The sequence below is a fragment of the Podarcis raffonei genome, chromosome 13 (genome assembly GCF_027172205.1).
Source record: "Podarcis raffonei isolate rPodRaf1 chromosome 13, rPodRaf1.pri, whole genome shotgun sequence".
Taxonomy (NCBI): Eukaryota; Metazoa; Chordata; class Lepidosauria; order Squamata; family Lacertidae; genus Podarcis; species Podarcis raffonei.
Window position 1 is genome coordinate 35,228,231 of NC_070614.1, and position 18,272 is coordinate 35,246,502.

At 47.2% G+C, this 18,272-nt stretch overlaps 1 protein-coding gene across 2 annotated transcripts; it reads left to right on the forward strand.

The window, feature by feature from the left end:
- The first annotated feature begins 1,173 nt into the window (after positions 1 to 1,173).
- LOC128400736 (zinc finger and SCAN domain-containing protein 2-like) lies at positions 1,174 to 17,853 on the forward strand. Of its 2 annotated transcripts, none has more exons than XM_053363182.1 (5): positions 1,174 to 1,294; positions 5,575 to 6,723; positions 12,196 to 12,322; positions 14,070 to 14,123; positions 14,759 to 17,853. In XM_053363182.1, the coding sequence occupies exons 2-5, from the start codon at positions 5,614 to 5,616 to the stop codon at positions 16,081 to 16,083; spliced, it is 2,616 nt and encodes an 871-aa protein (XP_053219157.1). In that variant the 5' UTR covers positions 1,174 to 1,294; positions 5,575 to 5,613; the 3' UTR covers positions 16,084 to 17,853. The 2 variants fall into 2 exon arrangements, with proteins under 2 accessions (XP_053219157.1, XP_053219158.1); XM_053363183.1 differs by lacking the exon at positions 1,174 to 1,294 and adding an exon at positions 1,570 to 1,659.
- The last annotated feature ends 419 nt before the right edge of the window (positions 17,854 to 18,272 follow it).

The window sequence follows — 18,272 nt, forward strand, 5'->3', positions numbered from 1 at the left end:
GTGTAGCCCAGAACTACCCCCCCCCCAGATACATCATACCTACATCACAGAAGAGGCGGTCTACAACAGAAATCTGAGTGCGTTGTTTATCTCTTGTCTGGCAGGTTACCTATTAATGGTCACTTGATTGGATTACCTGGGTAGCTTGGCCAGTCTTTTGTAATGATAAATACGGAGGAACTGAGCCAGGTCACAGGCTCACCCTATTCATACACAGACATACCCTTAAGACAGGATTTGTGAACAAAAAGACAATGGGGAGGCTTTTCCATTTTCCTCCGACCTATCAGAGAAATATTTGAGGTATATATATATATGACCTTAAATTTTTTATTTCAATTTTAATCATTTTTATTGTGCTGTGTTTGAGTGGCTTCAGTCACTGTTACTCTGTGCTAGATAGACTATTTGAGTCCAAGACCTTTAAAAAAGTTAGGTTTCTCCAGCTCGTTGGGGGGCGTGGGGGAGTTTGGGGGGTGGGGGGTTGTAAATGGAGAAATTAACAGAGTGCCTTGTGGCACCTGAAAAGATAACCAAATTATTTTTAACAGCATAAGCTTTTATGGGGTCCATTTAATCAAATGGTCTGTAGTCCAGTGATGAAAGCATATTATGCCATAATACATTTGTTAAGTCTTCCAAGATGCCACAAGACATTCCTTTGTAGGGTCAGCTGCAGCAGACCCACAGGCCTGTCCCTCTGGAAATGGTTACAAAGGAAGAAACTGCACGCTTGTGTCTGAACAAAATGAAGCCTGATCTCCATGGGAGGATAAAACTCCACGCTGAACGAATTTCCTGTGAGCAGCTTTGAAAAATCTCAGACGTGAATTATTTTTATTTTTATTTTATTTTTATTTTTTATTATTATTATTATTATTATTATTATTATTATTATTATTATTATTATTTCTAATGCGTAGGGGTTTTATTTCGAAATACGTTTTCTTAGATTAGAGAAAAGTGGGGTCATCCCCCCAAAAAACCACTTTGGACACTGGTTCGGCTCCTATAAATCCACAAGAAAATGACCATAAACTGGAGGAACGTGCATCTGATTTGCGCGTTGATGAGCGGCGGGGGCGAGAGCTGGTCGTCCGAAGCGCGCAAAGGGTTAATGCCCTGGCGCCGACGTGGGGAGGGAGGAAGAGGAGGAGGCGCCTTCCTGCTCCGCCTTTTTTGGGGGAGGAGGGGGCACGGAAGAGAGAGAGAGGTTCGGGGTTGCAACACCCCCAAATAGCCGCATCTGGTGCAAGGGGGCGGGAGAGGGAAGACCGGCTCTCCTCGCCGAAGGGTGAGTTGCAGCGGCCGGCCTCCCCATTTTGCAAAGCCACGTGCAAAGCGGGGGTGGGGGAAGAGAGGGCGGTGGGTGGGCTGGATTTGGAGGGGGGCGCTTTTCCTGCTCCCCCAAAATCCTAGGTAGATGTCACCGATTGGAAGGGGGGGTTGGTTGCTGGGAGCGCAGGGGAGAGCGAGCGGGGAGCGCAACATGAGCCATCGCTTTGCCCCTCCCACCCCCAGCCACATCAAAGAGGCAAAATGGCTGCATTCCCCTTGTCTCGGTTTCGGGGTGGCGGGGGGGGGCGAGTCTAGTGGGAGGGCTGGCAAATGCACCAGGGCCTCTCTCTGCCGCGATGGGGTGGAGAGGCAGGGGGAGCTGTGCGTAAGGGCGAAGGGATGGGCTCGGGGGCGGGGGAAAGGCCGGGCAATGAATGGTCAAGGTCCTTCTTTTTTGTTCTTGGGAAGGGTGGTGGTCGCAGGGAGGTGGCCTTTTTAAGCCACATGGGGGGGAGACCCTTCTCCTGGGAGAGGGGAAGGGGTTAATCAGGGGAGGGCTAGGCAGAAATGTTTCTGGTAGGAGAAAGAGGACAGGAAGCTAAGATGTGGGGGGGGGGGGGAGAGGTGGAAAGTTGGGCCATCTGGGAAGGAAGGAGGTTTACAGTTAGAAAGATGGAGGTGGGGGGCTGTGTCTCTGCATCTGATGGTGGGGAGGGAGTGCACCCCACTTTGTATAGGGGGTGTGGGTGGCTGATTGCCTTACCCTGGTCTTTGGGAAGAGGTGGGTGCTTCCTGTTTAGTGGAAGCAACCTAACAAAAATGACAAGGAGGCTGAATCACCACTTCAGCTCCCCTTCCCCCTTTTGGTGTTAGCACAGTAATCCTTTTGCCAATTAATTAATTAACAGATCAATCAAGTGCTTCGCCCTAATAGTGAACAAATAATTGAATGTCTGGTCTAAGTCCTTATGTTAAAGTGAGCAGGGAGGTGGTAGTAGATCAACTATGTTCTCACCATTAGTAAACATGCTCATTTCCCCCAAGCGGCCCGGGCTCCTCCCCTCGCTGCCCCCCCCCACTTCTGCTGCCAATCTGTGGCTTCCGTGGCATTAGTGTTCATTAGTCAGTGGCCCAGACATGCAGGGACTGCTTGGATGACTTGCAGTGCAGTTTGGGAATCTTTTGGGCATAGAGTTTGGCCAGAGTTGTTGAGTTTTTTTGAGGGGTGAGCCAAAGTTGTTGAGTTTTTTTGGGGGGGTAGATCGCTCAGGATCACGCAATCAACCATGTTTGACCACAGACAACACATGGTTGCCCGGTAGATCTCGATCAACCGGTTGAACATGCATGATCTAGGGTGAATCTTTTTAAAGAAATATTGAGGGAAGGGAATCTCCAGTGTTGAATATAGAGTTACTTTAATTGAAAGGGTGCATATGCCACCATACCAATTTTGGAGTACAAAAAACCTGTTTTATCAAATTAATAATCACTTGAAGTTGGCCGTGTGAGGTTTGATCAAACTATGTTGATGAACAGTGTTTGAAATTAGCCAGGCACCAGGCACATTTTGCTATTGGCCACTTGCAACACAATCAGAATGAATTTCAGGAACCAAAATGCTTTTTCTGTGCAACCTGTGCAAGAGCAGCGAACAGTGTTATAGTTAATTGTATCTTGTCCTCTCTTACCCCACCCCACTGCCCTGCTCACGGTTGTGAATAAGATTCTTATGTTATGAATGGTCCCTGTCACCACTGAGAAAAAGAATTGGGAAAGGGCAATATATATGTGGACTGTCCCTGGATAAAACAACTTTTCTTCTTTAAGTTCTCAGAGTTCTTAACCTAACTCAAGGTTTTCATCTGAACTAGCCAGATGTTTAACTGATAATCACAGTCAGACAGTCATTTGAAAAAAATAAGACTTTAGATCCATCTTGCCCCAAAATGGCAAGTAGACATTCTGTTTTGATGGCTGTAGCCTTGGTTTAAGGAGCCATTTGGCGCCTAGCTTATACACCTGAGGATGAACAATACTTTTTCAACACTGGTGGGGGTAGGAGAAAGAAAGATTGCATTTGTTAAAATGAAAAAGTATGGTGAGAGGGTGGGAACATTTCCTAGTACTTGTCCTTTAGCTAATTGTAAATGTGGAAAGTTTCCATTTTTGTTGCTTTTTTGGAAGTTAGAATTTGGTACATAGTCATCTGTAAGCACAATGTATCGATTGCTAGTATAAAGTTCCTACATTTCTGTACAACTTACTGTTGCTGCTTACATTTGCTTAGTTTATTGAGCTGTGAGACTGACCACATGCAGAGGTGCGTCATAGTTAATAGGAGGGAATATTTGTGAATATTCTTAATGCTGAAGGATGATGGAGGCGTTTGTATTTGAGGCAGTTACCAAATGTCAACAGGTGTCACCATCCTAAGGGGAGTAGAAGTGTGTGTGGTGGGGGGGAGAGTTCATCAGTGGCCTCATTTGCTTGTAACACTAAGCCAAACCATGGCTAAACATGAATGAATGAGTGTGCAGGTACTTGGAGGAGAAATAGTGGCCATGTCTCTCTTCCAGTGGTCCTCCTCCTCTTGCACTATACAGAGCTAAGCCATGGTTTGGCTTAGTGTTACAATAAACCCCAGTTCCCCCAGACCAGGCTTTCTCAAACTTGCCCTCCAGATGTTTTTGGCCTGCAACTCCCATGATCCCTAGCTAGCAGGACCAGTGGTCAGGGATGATGGGAATTGTAGTCTCAAAACATCTGGAGGGCTGAGTTTGAGGAAGCCTGCTCCAGACTAACCATGGGCCAGTAAGCCAATAACAGACCTTTGGCTGCAGCTTTTTGGAGCAAGACAAACCATGAGCCCTAGGTTTGGATGTAATGCTAAGTCACACCAAATGGGGTCTGTGTGATCATATGTGACCGAGGACTTAAAACAGAACTGCAAATAAATTTTGCATAATTTTGAAAATCAGGGGAAATCACCTGAGGTCAAACCCAGTACTCTGAAATTTTAATGTTTAATGGAGTGCAGACATTCCAGCCACTGTACTATATTGGCTTAATAAGTGGCCTTGGTAAATTATTATCATTCTTTGTACCACCCTATCAGCACTGAGTATGGCACTGTACAAACAAATGGGAACTTGAGCCTCTGAAAAGGAGAGAGAGAGAGAGAGAGAGAGAGAGAGAGAGAGAGAGAGAGCAGCAGCAGCAGCAGCAGCAGCAGCAGCAGCAGCAGAGCCATGAAGTCTGCTGCTTTCGTTGGGCAAGTAGCTAAATGGCAAAAGAATGGCACTTCCTGGCCTTGCTATAGCCTCTAGAGTGCTGCATCGTATTTCCAAGCTGGGAAAATACATTGTGTTGTGTTGTAGTAGATGTACTTGCCGTTCTCTTATCCATCTGGCCAGAAGACACAGAACCTGATCTACATGCTCAGAAAAACAGACCCTGCGAAGGCTGTCCCATTGTGGAATGCTGGGGGTGGAGGTGTTGCATGTTTGAATGCGCACCGTAATAAGAAATTCCCTAGGAACAGAACAGAGAAGGCTGGGCTATAATAACTCTTCTGTCTAACATTCCAGTATCCAGGGACATGGTGTTTTTGGCCTTGGGGAATCACTCCATAGTATGATTTCCTACCTGCCTCTTGAAGAGTTGCAGTATGTGGGCTGGGTGAAGATTCTAAATGTGCAGGATGGCTCAGAGTGAGAGAGCCATGAGTGAAGCAGACAGACAGTGGCTGTGTATCTCTCTTCTGGAATCAAACTGGAAGGAGATTTTACTGATGGCCATCCTAACAATTTCTCCCTGGGCTTTTTGCAGTGGAGTTAGGGGTGGCTGTGCAAGGAAGATGTTCCTCAACACTGGCTGTTTCCCCCCTCAACTTCCCCCCTTCCTCTGTCCCCCCCCCTTTTTAATGGACTGCAATGTTTCATTCATTAATCAGTTATATGTTTTGAAGTAGCCCGCATTAGTGAAGTGGCAGATTATTATTATTATATGCAAAACTATATAATTATAAATACAAAAACTGGGCAGCTGGTACCTTCTTAGAAGAGGTGTTCCCTCTTCCCTCACACACAGAAGGGAATGTTTTACCTGAGATGGCCCCCCCTCTGGCATGTGCATTGCATCACCTAAAAACAAAAGTATTTTGTTTTTCTTCAGAACTCTTGCTCTTATTCATATAAACCAATTCAGGAAAATGACTTTCAATTGATTAAATGGCTCAGGTTTCTTAAAACTGGGTGATAGCCTTCCTTTTTTTCTTTCCCCACCCACTTTCAGGGAGACAACGCCCCTGTAAACACTTCCTAGTTTCCCGCCATGTTTGCGTGTGAGACTTGGGGCCTCGGTGGCCAGACCTCCGTCTACAACTGGGAGAAGTCGGTCTACCTTTTGGAAGACAAAATGGAGCCCGAGCAGGGATCGGGAGAGCTGGATCTCCATTTTAAAGTGCTGCTTGAGCAGGGGGTCTATCCGGAAATCACGATCGAGGAAGAGGAGGAAGAAGAGGAGGAGGAGCCAGAAGCGGAGGCGGAAGTCGTGGTGGAAGCGGAAGGAGAGGAAGAGCAGGAGGAGGAAGAGGAAGAAGTAGAGGGAGAAGAAGAGGAGGAGGAGGAAGAAGAAGAAGAGGATGAGGAAGAGGAAGAAGGAGGAGAGGAGGAGGAAGAAGATGAGGATGAGGAGAATCCAACGGGGCCTGTACGAGAGGCTGTGGGAGCAGAGGAAGGAGATGACTCCCTACTTGTGGTGTGCACTGGGACTGTGGAGGAACTTCTGGGCTTGGAAGTGCCACCCGCTGCTGAGCCTGAGGCCCTAGAAGAAGCCCCACAACCTCAGCGCTGGGAAGTCCAGTGGGAGGAGGTGTCTCAGGCCCCACGAGCTCCGCCTCCTGCAACTGTGCAGCCGCCGCCGCCACCAACGCAAGATGCTTCCCCAGCGACTGAGGCAGCACCCATAAACATTGAGTCAGGGGCCTTCTCTACTACAGCATTAGAGCCAGCAGAGAACCCTCCCTCCTCCCCATGGACAGCTCCGTACGCAGAGGAGAGCCAGCAAGAAACCCAGCCCAGTACCCCAGGCAACGCAGACCGAGGGAGCATCGGGAAGACGCGGACGTCCACCTCGGGAGTGGGTGGCTTCACCCTAGAGACGGCCCGCCGGCGTTTCCGGCAGTTCTGCTACCAAGAGACGGAGGGGCCGCGGAAGGCTTGCGGTCAGCTCTGGGAGCTTTGCAACCACTGGCTGAAGCCGAAGAACCGCACCAAGGAGCAGATTCTGGACGTCCTGATCCTGGAGCAGTTCCTGGCAGTCCTCCCTCCGGGGATTCGGAGCCGCGTGTGGGAATGCAGCCCGGACACTTGCGCACGGGCTGTGGCCCTGGCAGAGGAGTTCCTGTTGAAGCAGCAAGAGGCAGAGAGAGCAGAAGAGGAGGTGAGATGGTTTTCGTCCCCCACCCCCTTTCTCATCCCATACGCCACCCCCAAGGACAATCTTGTGGCTTGCGGAGGGGACAAGTTTCTTTGTGAGGGCTGACCTGCTGAGATAGGCCCATAACTATGGCGGAGATGGGAAGGAAATGGCAGTGGGGTGCTAGCAACAGATGGGGGGCAGGTGTGATGGGCATATTTTGTCCTTGGGGCATGGGCTGCCTTTACAATGTTGTTATTGCTGTGGCTAATGGTTATTTTGTTTATTTATACAAAAAGATTTATATAGCACTTGATAAGAAAAACCTCAGCAGTTTGCATAAGATGATATATCTGTTTAAAGATGACATATTTGTTTTACAGCTAAGGCTCTCAAAATCGTGTACAATCAGCCTCGCAAACATTTTTAAAAAGATATAAATAGTATAAAACTACTTAAAACAACAACAACAATAATTTTATTATTTGTACCCTGCCTATCTGAACAGGTTGCCCCAGCTACTCTGTGTGGCTTCCAGCGAATATAAAAACATAATAAAACATTAAACATTAAAAACTTTCTTATAAAGGGCTGCCTTCAGATGTCTTCTAAAAGTTGTATAGTATTTATTTCCTTGACATCTGACGGGATGGCATTCCGCAGAGCAGATGCCACCACCAAGAAGGCCGTCTGCCTGTTTTCCTTTAACTTCACGTCTCACAGTGAGGGAACCACCAGAAGGCCCTCGGAGCTGGACCTCAGTGTTTGGGCTGAAAGCTCCTATAATAAAACAATCAAACAATGGGAGTATGTATTTTGTGCTAAGTCCCCAAAGCTTTTATTTACTTCTGGAATGCCAGGAGGGAGGAAGGAGTAAAACATTTAGCCTGTGGAAGGGCGTTTTGGAGCAGTCACCAAAAAACCTCTGCCTTGTGGGTAAACTAGTTTAGTTTCTGGATAATTTGGACCCATCGGCATTTTGTCAGCTGAACTTAATACTTTGGATAGGTTCATACAGGATGAGGCCCTGATAATGCCCAGGATCCAGGCCTTCAGATTCTAAGTCTGTAATTCTATATTCACCTTATGAAAGATCACAGGGCAGTGACCTGAAAATGAGCTTTTTCAACCATTGCCCCTGCACTGGGGAATATCCTTCCCTCTGCCATTTGTGAGGCATCACCGGTTGTCTGCTTCAGGTGTCTTGTAAAGAAGATGTGCCTTTTTTGCTCAGGCTTTCTCTGACCCATCGGATTGGATCTTCCTATGACCAAATTCCTGTTCTTATAATACTACAGTTTTACAGCTTTTTATGTTGCATCTTTCTTTTTTGGATACTGTTTTTTTAATGTTTTGTATTTGCATACTGCCTAGAGATTTTTAAATATTAAGCAGTTTAGAAATGCTTATAAATAAATTTAGGGAGCCCTATTCGAATTCAGTGAGGTTGAGCAGACACGTTTAGCGGGTGTGGGGAACCTCCAGGCCACTGGCCAATGAGGCCATTTCCTCCCACCTGGGTGATGTCAGCTGATAGGCAGGGGGCATGGTTCTATCCTGCTGTTTTCTCCAGCATATTCTCTGCAGGGAGTGCGCAGGTGAAGCAGACCCCTCCCTTCACCCCATAGGTCAGCTTTGACAGGTGGGGGAGACCACACGCCTATCAGTCGCTTGACGTCCTTATGACGCCCCCTGCCACAGTTGCCCCAATCCTGTTGTAGAGGATTGCACTGTAAAATTGCCAAGGCAGTGGCTTCTTCCGCATTAGCTGCATCAAAACGTGGAGCCGAGTTTTCGAAATGAGCCAAAACGCTTGGTAATTGAAACAGAGCAATAGCTTGGTTGCTTTAATTTCTGCCCTTTGGTGTAATTAAAATGTGGAGATGGTTTGGGACGTAGGAAACTGTTATGCACCATGGCCAGAATATTTGTCACTGTAGCCCAGTATTGTCACCTCTGACTTAGCAGAGGCTCTCTGGGGTCTCAGGTGACAGGTCTCTTCTGCATCACCTGCTATGAGGTTTGTTTGTTTTTCAATCAAGATGCCAGGGAGCTCTTCCACTAAGGTTTTCATTGCTGCTATTATTATTATTATTATTATTATTATTATTATTATTATTATTATTATGCTTCTTTAAAAAAATGCTATGTTTTCATTATTTCACATAATACATGATATATTCCATATTTTCTGCCTTGGCTGGTGCAGTTGTCGAATTTATAGCCTTCTCAGAACTAGTTGTTACAGAGGAGCCATGGCTACCTCCAATAACAGCAGCCCTTGTGTCTTGTCTCCCTACTTCTCCTGGTACTGCCTAGCAATACAAAATGGCAGACATGACGTCACATCGTTCCAAGTCTTCCCACTCGCCCCTAAGTAGCAGCCAGCAAAGTGAAACCAGAACAGGCCAAATTCAAACAGTGTTGATGTCACAACACAGGCCTTCTGTGGACATTACATTATATTAGGCATTGCAGAGGATGGAGATGTTTTGTAGGGAGAGGGACTTCTGCTTTCTGAGGCGCCTAGCGGGTGTCTTCCTTAACAGCAGAGTAATCGCAAATAACTGGGATTCCAGGAGTATGGAATCGAGGTCAAAGGGTGTGAATGGCAGCACTATGTTTGTCCTGCTCTTGTTAACATAAAATGCGGCTGTCTTCTGCCTCCCTCCTTAGTGTCCCTCAGGGCTTGCCTTCCATTCAGCCATGCGGGGCAGTTTACCTCAAGGAGTGGTGACTTTTAGGGCTACCATCAGGTATTTGGGGAGGCAATTTTTCCAGGGAATTCCCCCCCTCCCCATTTTGCAAGTTGATTTGTAAACAGTGAATGGGTGCCAGTTGCAAATAAATATTTGCAAGTGTGGCAGTTTAGAAGGGGTTTTTAAATAAATAAATATATATATATATATATATATATACATATATATAGCTTTGTTTACCAAACAAAAGTCAAATAAACATGCTAAATTAGATTGCTCTCTAGGGTATCAGGAAATTTTCTGATGCAAACTGGAAATTCTCCAACACAAATTGCCCTAATTTACAAAGGAAGATACCCCCCCCCCCCCCGTTTTAAATCTTCTGGAAAATCTGTGTTGCTGGGTGACACTAAAGAGAACAAATAGTCAATAGTTTTGTTTATTTTTATAGTTTTCCAGCTTGAGCTTTGTGCGTGAGGCACCAAAATACATTGAATCATCTCTGAAGTCTCACGTCTCTTTATTCCTTCCTCTGGCCATTAAGACTCCTCTCTTATTTTCAGGACCTCAAGGCAGCCTCTACAAACCCAGCTCTCAATTCAGAGCTGCGCCTCTTATCTCTTATTCCCAGCTTTCCCTCTTCGGCCCTCCTGGTCTCCTACAAACACTGTTAAGGCTGCCTACAAACCCCAGAGGACTTTTGCACCTGCCGCTCACAGCGGATTCACCGAAATCCGCACAAAGGCTTTTGGGAGTTGTAGTCCTGCAGCCCAGAAACAAAGGGTTTCCTCCTAGTAGCTGGCCATCTGCCATTCTCTACAAGCCAACACTGTGGGCAAGATGTCTCCTCTCCCAGGCTGAGGCATATTGGGGGGAATGAAAAGAGCTGTTTGCTAAGGGAGCCCCCCCCCATTGCAGTCAGGAATTGTGACTCTGCCTCAGAAATGATGGATTTGCACCAGTCATTTGTTGTTGTTTTTTAATTAATTTCATTTTTATTACAAATAGCCAAGGATTTTCCCCCCAAATATAAATCTGTAAAACAATCATCTTGACTGTACAATTTCATTTACATTATACAATCCAGAAAAAGTACACAGTTAAAGAACTGTTTTTATACATTAGCCCTTGGCCACAAAACAAAGAATTTGGCAGTACTACTACAACTTTAATGACTATGGGGTGAAAATCAACATATCAATTACATCATCTAACTTCATTATCAAAGCGGGATACATACATACATCATTGTACAGGGAATGTTAATTTTTTTAACTGGAAACTGTCATGTTGTAGTTTTTGTGCACCAGTCATTTGTGTGATTTGACAGAAGGGCACAACTGGCATAATTCTGTCTGTGTGTGCAGGTTTCCTGCAGGAAATCAATAAGCAGATGGAGAGCACACAATAGGCAGAGTTTTGCCTTCCAATTCTTAGGATATGAAGCAAAGAAGCCCCAGCCTTTTCCTCCACACTTCCAGAGTTCTGGAATCTGCATGGCAATGAAATGCAGAATATGGACTTTAACATAGCATCTGTTAGCCCTAGCAAAAATTCCAGGATCTCAATTCTGGCTTGTTCTTTGTGTTCTCTGTGTGTATATTTATCGTGCTAATATTATTTTGTGAGCCACCTTGAGGGCGATGTATCATGTTCAACTCTACGCTGAGGAATATTGGTTCTTGGGGTGGCTGTCCTATTGTCTCTTAAAAACCATCCTAATGAAGCTGCCTTGGTGCATCCTAGAAGAGCACTTATAAAATCTACATTTCCAAAAGAGCTCATAAGGGTGGAATTGCAGCCAAGCAATGCTATCAGCGGAATCACATGTTACAATTTGCTGGGTTGTTAATCTTTAGAATGCTGGTAGGGGAATTCATATCTGAGTGAAATGCCTACTCCCAAATTTCCTGCTCTTCTCTGTATATTATTATTATTATTAAAATTTGTATACCACCCTTCATCTATAAATCTCAGGGCAGTTCACAGCATAAAAATACAAGATAAAAGCACAAATAATCTGGGGTATCCCCCTGCTTGCAGTGTAAAATGGTACAGTCTAGTAAGAACTGTACCATAGAGTTCTGCTTTTCGTGCAGCTCTTAATGAATCAAGGCAGAGCTAAAAACATTATTAAAGCCAAACCGTAGTACATGGGATGGCAGCTGGATTTAGTTGCTTTCCTCCCCCCCCAAAAAAAATTAATATTACAGTCGTACCTTGGTTTTCAAACAGCTTAGGTCTCGAACGTTTTGGCTCCCGAACGCTGCAAACCCGGAAGTGACTGTTCCGGTTTGCAAACTATTTTTGGAAGCCAAATGTCCAGCGGGGCTTCCGTGGCTTCCAATTGTCTGCAGGAGCTTCCTGAAACCAATTAGAAACCGTGCTTTGGTTTTTGAACGTTTTGGGAGTTGAATGGACTTTCGGAACGGATTCCGTTTGACTTCTAAGGTACGACTGTACTGATCTATTAATCACTTTCTAAACAACCATCTCAAAGTGATATACACTACAGATTATTAAAAATGGTGAATTAAAAACCATACAAAATAGGCACTTGTGGCAAAGATCCACTTAGCCAGCTGGGAAAGCCCGTCGGAACAAAGATGTCTTCAGGTGTTTCTGGAAAGTGCCGCTAGTGAGCACCTGTCTTACCTGGACAGGAATGCTGTTCCACAGAACAGAGGCAGCCATGCTAAAAGCCCTACTTTTTTGTCCGTTCGTTTGTTTAGCTAGTTTAACATTAAACAGTCTTTGATCGATCTTTTTGTCGAATGTGTCTCTCTGTTTATTTCAGGATTCAGACCTATTTGAGGAGGTGGTTGTGAATTTCCCCGATGATGACCAAGCCTTGTCAGATGCCGAGCAGGGAGATGCATGCATGGAGGCCGAGCAGAGGGGCGATGTGGATATCTGTTTGCTGGGTAAGAATCCTCTCTTCCTTGTGCTTAGCTCAGGCTTCCTCAGCCTCAGCCCTCCATATGTTTTGAGACTACAATTCCCATCATCCCTGACCACTGGTCCTGCTAGCTAGGGATCATGGGAGTTGTAGGCCAAAAACATCTGGAGGGCCGAGGTTGAGGAAGCCTGGCTTAGCTCCTTGACCTACTTCTCTTCGGTACACAAATGCCTTTATCTGTTATGTATGCCAAGTGTGTTGTTGAACTGCAGCTTCCATCATACCTGACTATTCATTATACCCGACTGCTGACCTTGCTGGCTGGGGCTAATGGGAGTTCACAACTTCTTGAAAGCCACAAACTTCCCACCCTTGAGCTAAACATTTATTCTCACCATATTTTCAAGGTTAGGGTGATGGCTAGCATCACACCCAGATGGTTGAGATTATCCTCCAAACTATGGCTTGGATTATCAGACGTAAGTCTCCTCCCTCCTTCCTTTGTGAGTTTAATTTCACTCTCTAGTTTCATACAAACCACTTTGCTGTGTCATCCAAACCGGTTTGTGCAAACCATTGGGCTGCTGCCTGCCAGAATTGAAAACTGTAGTTTGAAGTGAGTTTCTGGTTCGAGCAGGTTTGTTGTTAGACCTTCCTACTTGATCTAGGTCTTTGGGCCTTAATTGAACTCCAGTAAAGTTTTTTTAGTAGCCCACAGACCTTCAGGTTCCAAAAACAAATATATGATTCTATACAACTGGTAGAAAAGAAACACAAAAGCTACGAGAAAGCATGCTAAATAGTACACTTTTCAGTGCTAGATGTTTAAACAAACATCAACATTGAAAGCAGTGCCCCACAGCAATTCTTGGAAAGCTGCATATGGATCTCTATAGCTTTTGCACATTTTGCAACTGGTTCACTTCTATGAGGCTGTGTATCTACAACCAGGAAGGTTGTATTATATAACACTTGAAGACCTTTCTGGGAAGGAAACATTCTAGGGACAAATAAGTCTGGGTCTTTTTGTTTCTGTAAAAATGACACAGTAGTAACATGTGTAGTACACTTTCTACTTGAAAGTGAGAGCCAGTGTGGTGTAGTGGTTAAAGCGGTAATCTCGTAATCTGGGGAACCGGGTTCGCGTCTCCGCTCCTCCACATGCAGCTGCTGGGTGACCTTGGGCCAGTCACACTTCTTTGAAGTCTCTCAGCCCCACTGACCTCACAGAGTGTTTGTTGTGGGGGAGGAAGGGAAAGGAGATTGTTAGCCACTTTAAGACTCCTTAGGGTAGTGATGAAGAAGAAGAAGAGTTTGGATTTGATATCTCGCTTTATCACTACCCTAAGGAGTCTTCAGAGAAGTGTGACTGGCCCAAGGTCACCCAGCAGCTGCATGTGGAGGAGCGGAGACGCGAATCCGGTTCCCCAGATTAGGAGTCTACCTCTCTTAACCACTACACCAAGCTGGCTCTGATAATGCGGGATATCAAATCCAGACTCTTCTCTACTTTTCACGGCCATACAGACGATCACAGTTCTGAAGGTCCCTTGCCTCAGGTGCATTAGAGATCCTCTCCAGTTGTCAGTCTGTACTGTAGACCTGTTTCAATGAATTTCTTTTGTAGTTCTGGGGCACTTGTGGGATGGAGTTAAACGTATCCAGATGAAGGCATATCTGTACTCTGTCTAAAACATCCTGTTATACTGTGTGGATGCGTGTGACGGAGGGCATGTCACAGTCGGACCTGACTCATTTCTTTCCCTGCACAGGTTCTTCTGACACCGAAGCAACGTGGGATTCTTCAGCTGATGAAGGAGGCTCAGGTGGGTCTTGCAGGTGGCAAGCAGCATCTTAGAAGATGCATTTTCTAATGTTGGAGAGAGAAGGGGAAACGTCTCTTCCAAGGTGGTGCTTGCTGTGAAAAACACACAAATCATGTTGAAGCAATTAGCATTATTTATCTATCCTCTTTTTTCCTCTTTTTTGTATGCTGACTTAATCCAGTTACAGGGCAATCTTATTCATGTTTGCTCTGAATTAAATCCCGTTGTACAGTCGTACCTTGGTTTTCGAACGCCTTGGTACGTGTACGTTTTGGCTCCCGAGCACTGCAAACCCGGAAGTAAATGTTCCGGTTTGCAAACGTTCTTTGGAACCCGAACATCCGACGTTGCTTCTGCGGCATCCGATTGAGTGCAGGAAGCCCCTGCAGCCAATTGAAAGCCGCGCCTTGGTTTTTGAATGTTCCGGAATGGATTACGAACCAAGGTGCAATGGTATTCAGTGGGACTTGCTGCCAGATAATAGTGAACAGAACTGCAGGGCTTAAACCTCTATCTAAAACACATGCATTGATCAACTATCGTTGCTTTAATTGAGTGACAGCTCTAGAATTCATACCTATGAAATCTGTAAATTTTCTCTTGCCTTCCCCCCTCCCCACCACCACCCAAACCAGGTGCCAGGACTCCCAGCAGAGCAGACCCCCAGTTTGAATTTGGAGAAAGGCTCAACGGGATGGTGCAACACCTGAACCCAAAGCGGATCCGAGTGAGAGAGAAACGCCACCCCTGCATTGAGTGCGGGAAGCGGTTCCGGTGCCAATCCGAGCTGGCCTTGCACCAGAAAGTTCACACCAGGCCAAAGTCCTACCACTGTGCCGAGTGCGGGAAGCAGTTTGGCCGTTCCTCGCACCTCACCAGGCACCAGAAGACGCACATGGGCGAGGAGTGCCACCTTTGCACGGAGTGCGGCAAGAGGTTCCGGTGGTCGACGGAGCTCGCCATCCACCAGAGGATCCATGCAGGCGAACAGCCACACTACGGCATGGACTCCGAGGCGCTGTTCCAGTGGCCGCCGGAATTCACGATGCACCAGAGCCTTTTCACAGGTGAGAAGACCCCTCCGGCTGCCGACTGCGCCAAGCCGCACACCGTCAAGAAGCCCCACCTCTGCCCCGAGTGCGGGAAGGGGTTCCGGTGGCCGTCGGAGCTGGCCACGCACCAGAAAACCCACAACAAAAACAAACACTACCTCTGCGCCGAGTGCGGGAAAGGGTTCCAGTGGCCGTCGGAGCTGGCGGCGCATCAGAGAATGCACACCGGCGACAACTCCCCGCTGGCCGCCGACTGCAGGAACGGCAACGGCCAGCTGCCCCCTCTGGGTGCCTACCTGGGAGGCCACGTGGCCGAGAAGCGCCACGTCTGTGGGGAGTGCGGCAAGGCGTTCCGGTGGCCGTCCGAACTTGCCACGCACCAGAGAATCCACACGGGGGAGAAGCGCTATTTCTGCACCGAGTGCGGCAAAGGGTTCATCTGGCCGTCGGAGCTGGCTGCCCACCAGCGAACCCACACTGAGAAGGAGTCCTACCAGTGCATGGAGTGCGGGAAGATATTCCACGACCTCTATGGGCTCACCAGGCACCAGAAGACCCACCTGGGGAGCAAGGTCTACCCCTGCGCCGAGTGCGGGAAAACGTTCACCCGGCAGTCTCACCTGACCCGCCACCGGATCACGCACACCGGGGAGAGGCCCTACCCATGCGTCGAGTGCGGGAAGAGGTTCGGCCGGCAGTCTCACTTGACGCGCCACCTGAGAATCCACACCGGGGAGAGACCGTACCAGTGTGGGGAGTGTGGGGTGAGGTTCCGGCGAAGGCACAGCATGATCTACCACCAGAGGATCCACTTGAGAGAGTCCAACGGGGGAGCGGACCTGCCAAACATGCCTGACATGGAGAACCTTGATGATGACCTCCAGAGCCCCATCCATGTAACAATCTGAAATTTGGATGCTAGGCGGTTAGGGGAGGAACCTTTGGATGGGTGAGTGGGACGATGCTCACAGGATCTGGCCGCCCGAGTCCTTTCCACGCAGAGCTGAACGGAGAAAGGTTGCTGCTTGGTGTGGCTGCCCCACCTGGTCAGAGACACAAGTGCCTCAGAGCTCCTTGTGGTGCAGCAGTGGACAGCCAGCCTTGTTGGATCACGTTGCAAAGGATTCTGGGACAGGGATGCCCACACACCCATCTCTGATCATGTGCTACTTTCCTGTTGCCCAAAATTTGGGGCAACTGTTTGGGACATTTGTGCGGCCAGGTTCAGCTCCGCTGCTCTAACTCTAGATTTTGCCTCCATGTAGCATTTACAAGGAGCACTTAAAACCTGTGGGGAGGTGGGGGGGGGAGTCTCCCTTGCTACCTGCAGCAGCTAGAACACTACTGTCCATTTCCTGAATCATGTGACAGAAGCCTTCCTCCCTGCCTCTCCAGCTAGTTCTGTCCTCCTATCTGACTGCTTTGCCACACACAGCGAGTTGAATCAGTGGGTCCACACCATGAGAGGGCCGTGAAGGGTGACTTTGCATGCTGTGGAGCCAAAGGATGGCTGGATGTCTGTGTGGTACAAGGCACCTTTGCTTTCTGAGCGTTCCATGTGCAAAAGGGAGAGAATTTGGGCAAGCTCTGCTTCTCTGGTTGCAGCACTAGGGAAAACAGCACCTTCTCTGATTCCCCCACAGAGCCTGGTTCTGGATGAAATCTGGCAAATTCCCAATAACAGTTTCTCTTTCCTTCCAGCTTCCCCTCCCTTTTGGAAAGATTCCAACTAATAAATCTGATTTTTAAAAGAGCCTGAAGCAGGAGTGATCCTTCCTTGTCATCAGTGGTACTTTTCCAGGCCTGGCCCAAGACACTTTGCTGCCCGAGGCAAGAGACAAGGTCGCCGCCTCCCATGCCAGTTAGGCTGGAGGTTGCATCTTGCTTCAGCACTGGCAACAGGACAGCATCCTGCATGCCTGAGGGCAGCAGGTTAGCTTGGGCGTGCGGCACACAGCGCTGCCTGCTCCCCACCTCTCTTTATCCGCCACCTGAGGCAGTTGTGTCACGCTGCCTAACAGCAGGGCTGGCTGTGTAACTTTTCCCCTCCAGAGCACTTTTTGCTAGGCACTTCTATTTCCTCCTTCCCTTTCCTTCTTGGAAATCAAGGGGGACAAGGTTTCCTTCTTAGGGGACGGGGGCTGTTTTACAGCCTTATATAAGTGGCTGTTTTCAAGAGGTTTCAGCAGAAAATCAGTACAACCAGCCTGGATTAAATGCTGGAGAGGAAGACAAAGGCATCTTGATCTATGTTAAATAGGGCTTTTACTCCTCAGTAAGTGCATTTAGGATTGCCTCCTAAGAAAGCAGATCTTTGGAGATGAACAGGGAGGTACTGGGGTGTGCCCAGCCCTGCTGCCTTTTGTGAGCAGGGAGGGACATTTTGAGCTTGAACTTAGCTCTGCCTCACAAATAACCCCACAACGGTTGGAATCTAGGAGAAGACCCGTGTCCCATTCTAGGCTTCAGATTCTCTCTTTGTTCACCCTTGGTGAAGGAAAGAGGAAAGTGTATTCCTGCCCTGGCGCACCCCTCCCACCCACCCCCACAAAAAAAACTTTAGCTGCATTTCTTCTTTTCCTCTTTTGGATCCACATTTGAGACTCTGAACCTCCTAAAGGAGCAAGAACGAACTCATTTTTGGAAATAACTTAAAAATAAATGGTTTCTACAAACGGCTTCTTGTGTGCAATTTTCTGTCTTGTGGAGGGAGCAGCATCAGGTTTTTTTCCGCCTCAGAATCCAGACTTACAGTTAGCACAAGATTTCTTATAAAAATCACTAATAGGACTCTGAGCAGCAGGTAGGGAAATTTTTCAGCTAGAGGACTGCGTGCTGGTGGGGGTGAGCCAGAGTTAAAAGTGTGAAGAGCAATAAATATGAATTCTATCTTTGTACGGTCGACTTGTTTCTGCCCTGGCACTCCCCTCTCTATCTTCAATCCAGGGAAGCAAGGAGCATTATCTGAGTTCAAGGAAACCTTCCAGCCAGGGCAAAAACACTTGAGGTTCCTGTTGGGCCTTAACACTAAGCGAAGCAACAAATTTCAAGTGATTGACCATATTAGGTGTAAAGGTAAAAGGACCCCTGACCATTA

Bases quoted from the DNA above. Each gene is read 5' to 3' on its own strand.
- LOC128400736 (XM_053363182.1), top strand. From the start codon at position 5,614: ATGTTTGCGTGTGAGACTTGGGGCCTCGGTGGCCAGACCTCCGTCTAC. The intron at 6,724-12,195 runs GTGAGATGGTTT...TGTTTATTTCAG, and splicing joins CAGAGAGAGCAGAAGAGGAG to GATTCAGACCTATTTGAGGA. The intron at 12,323-14,069 runs GTAAGAATCCTC...TTCCCTGCACAG, and splicing joins TGTGGATATCTGTTTGCTGG to GTTCTTCTGACACCGAAGCA.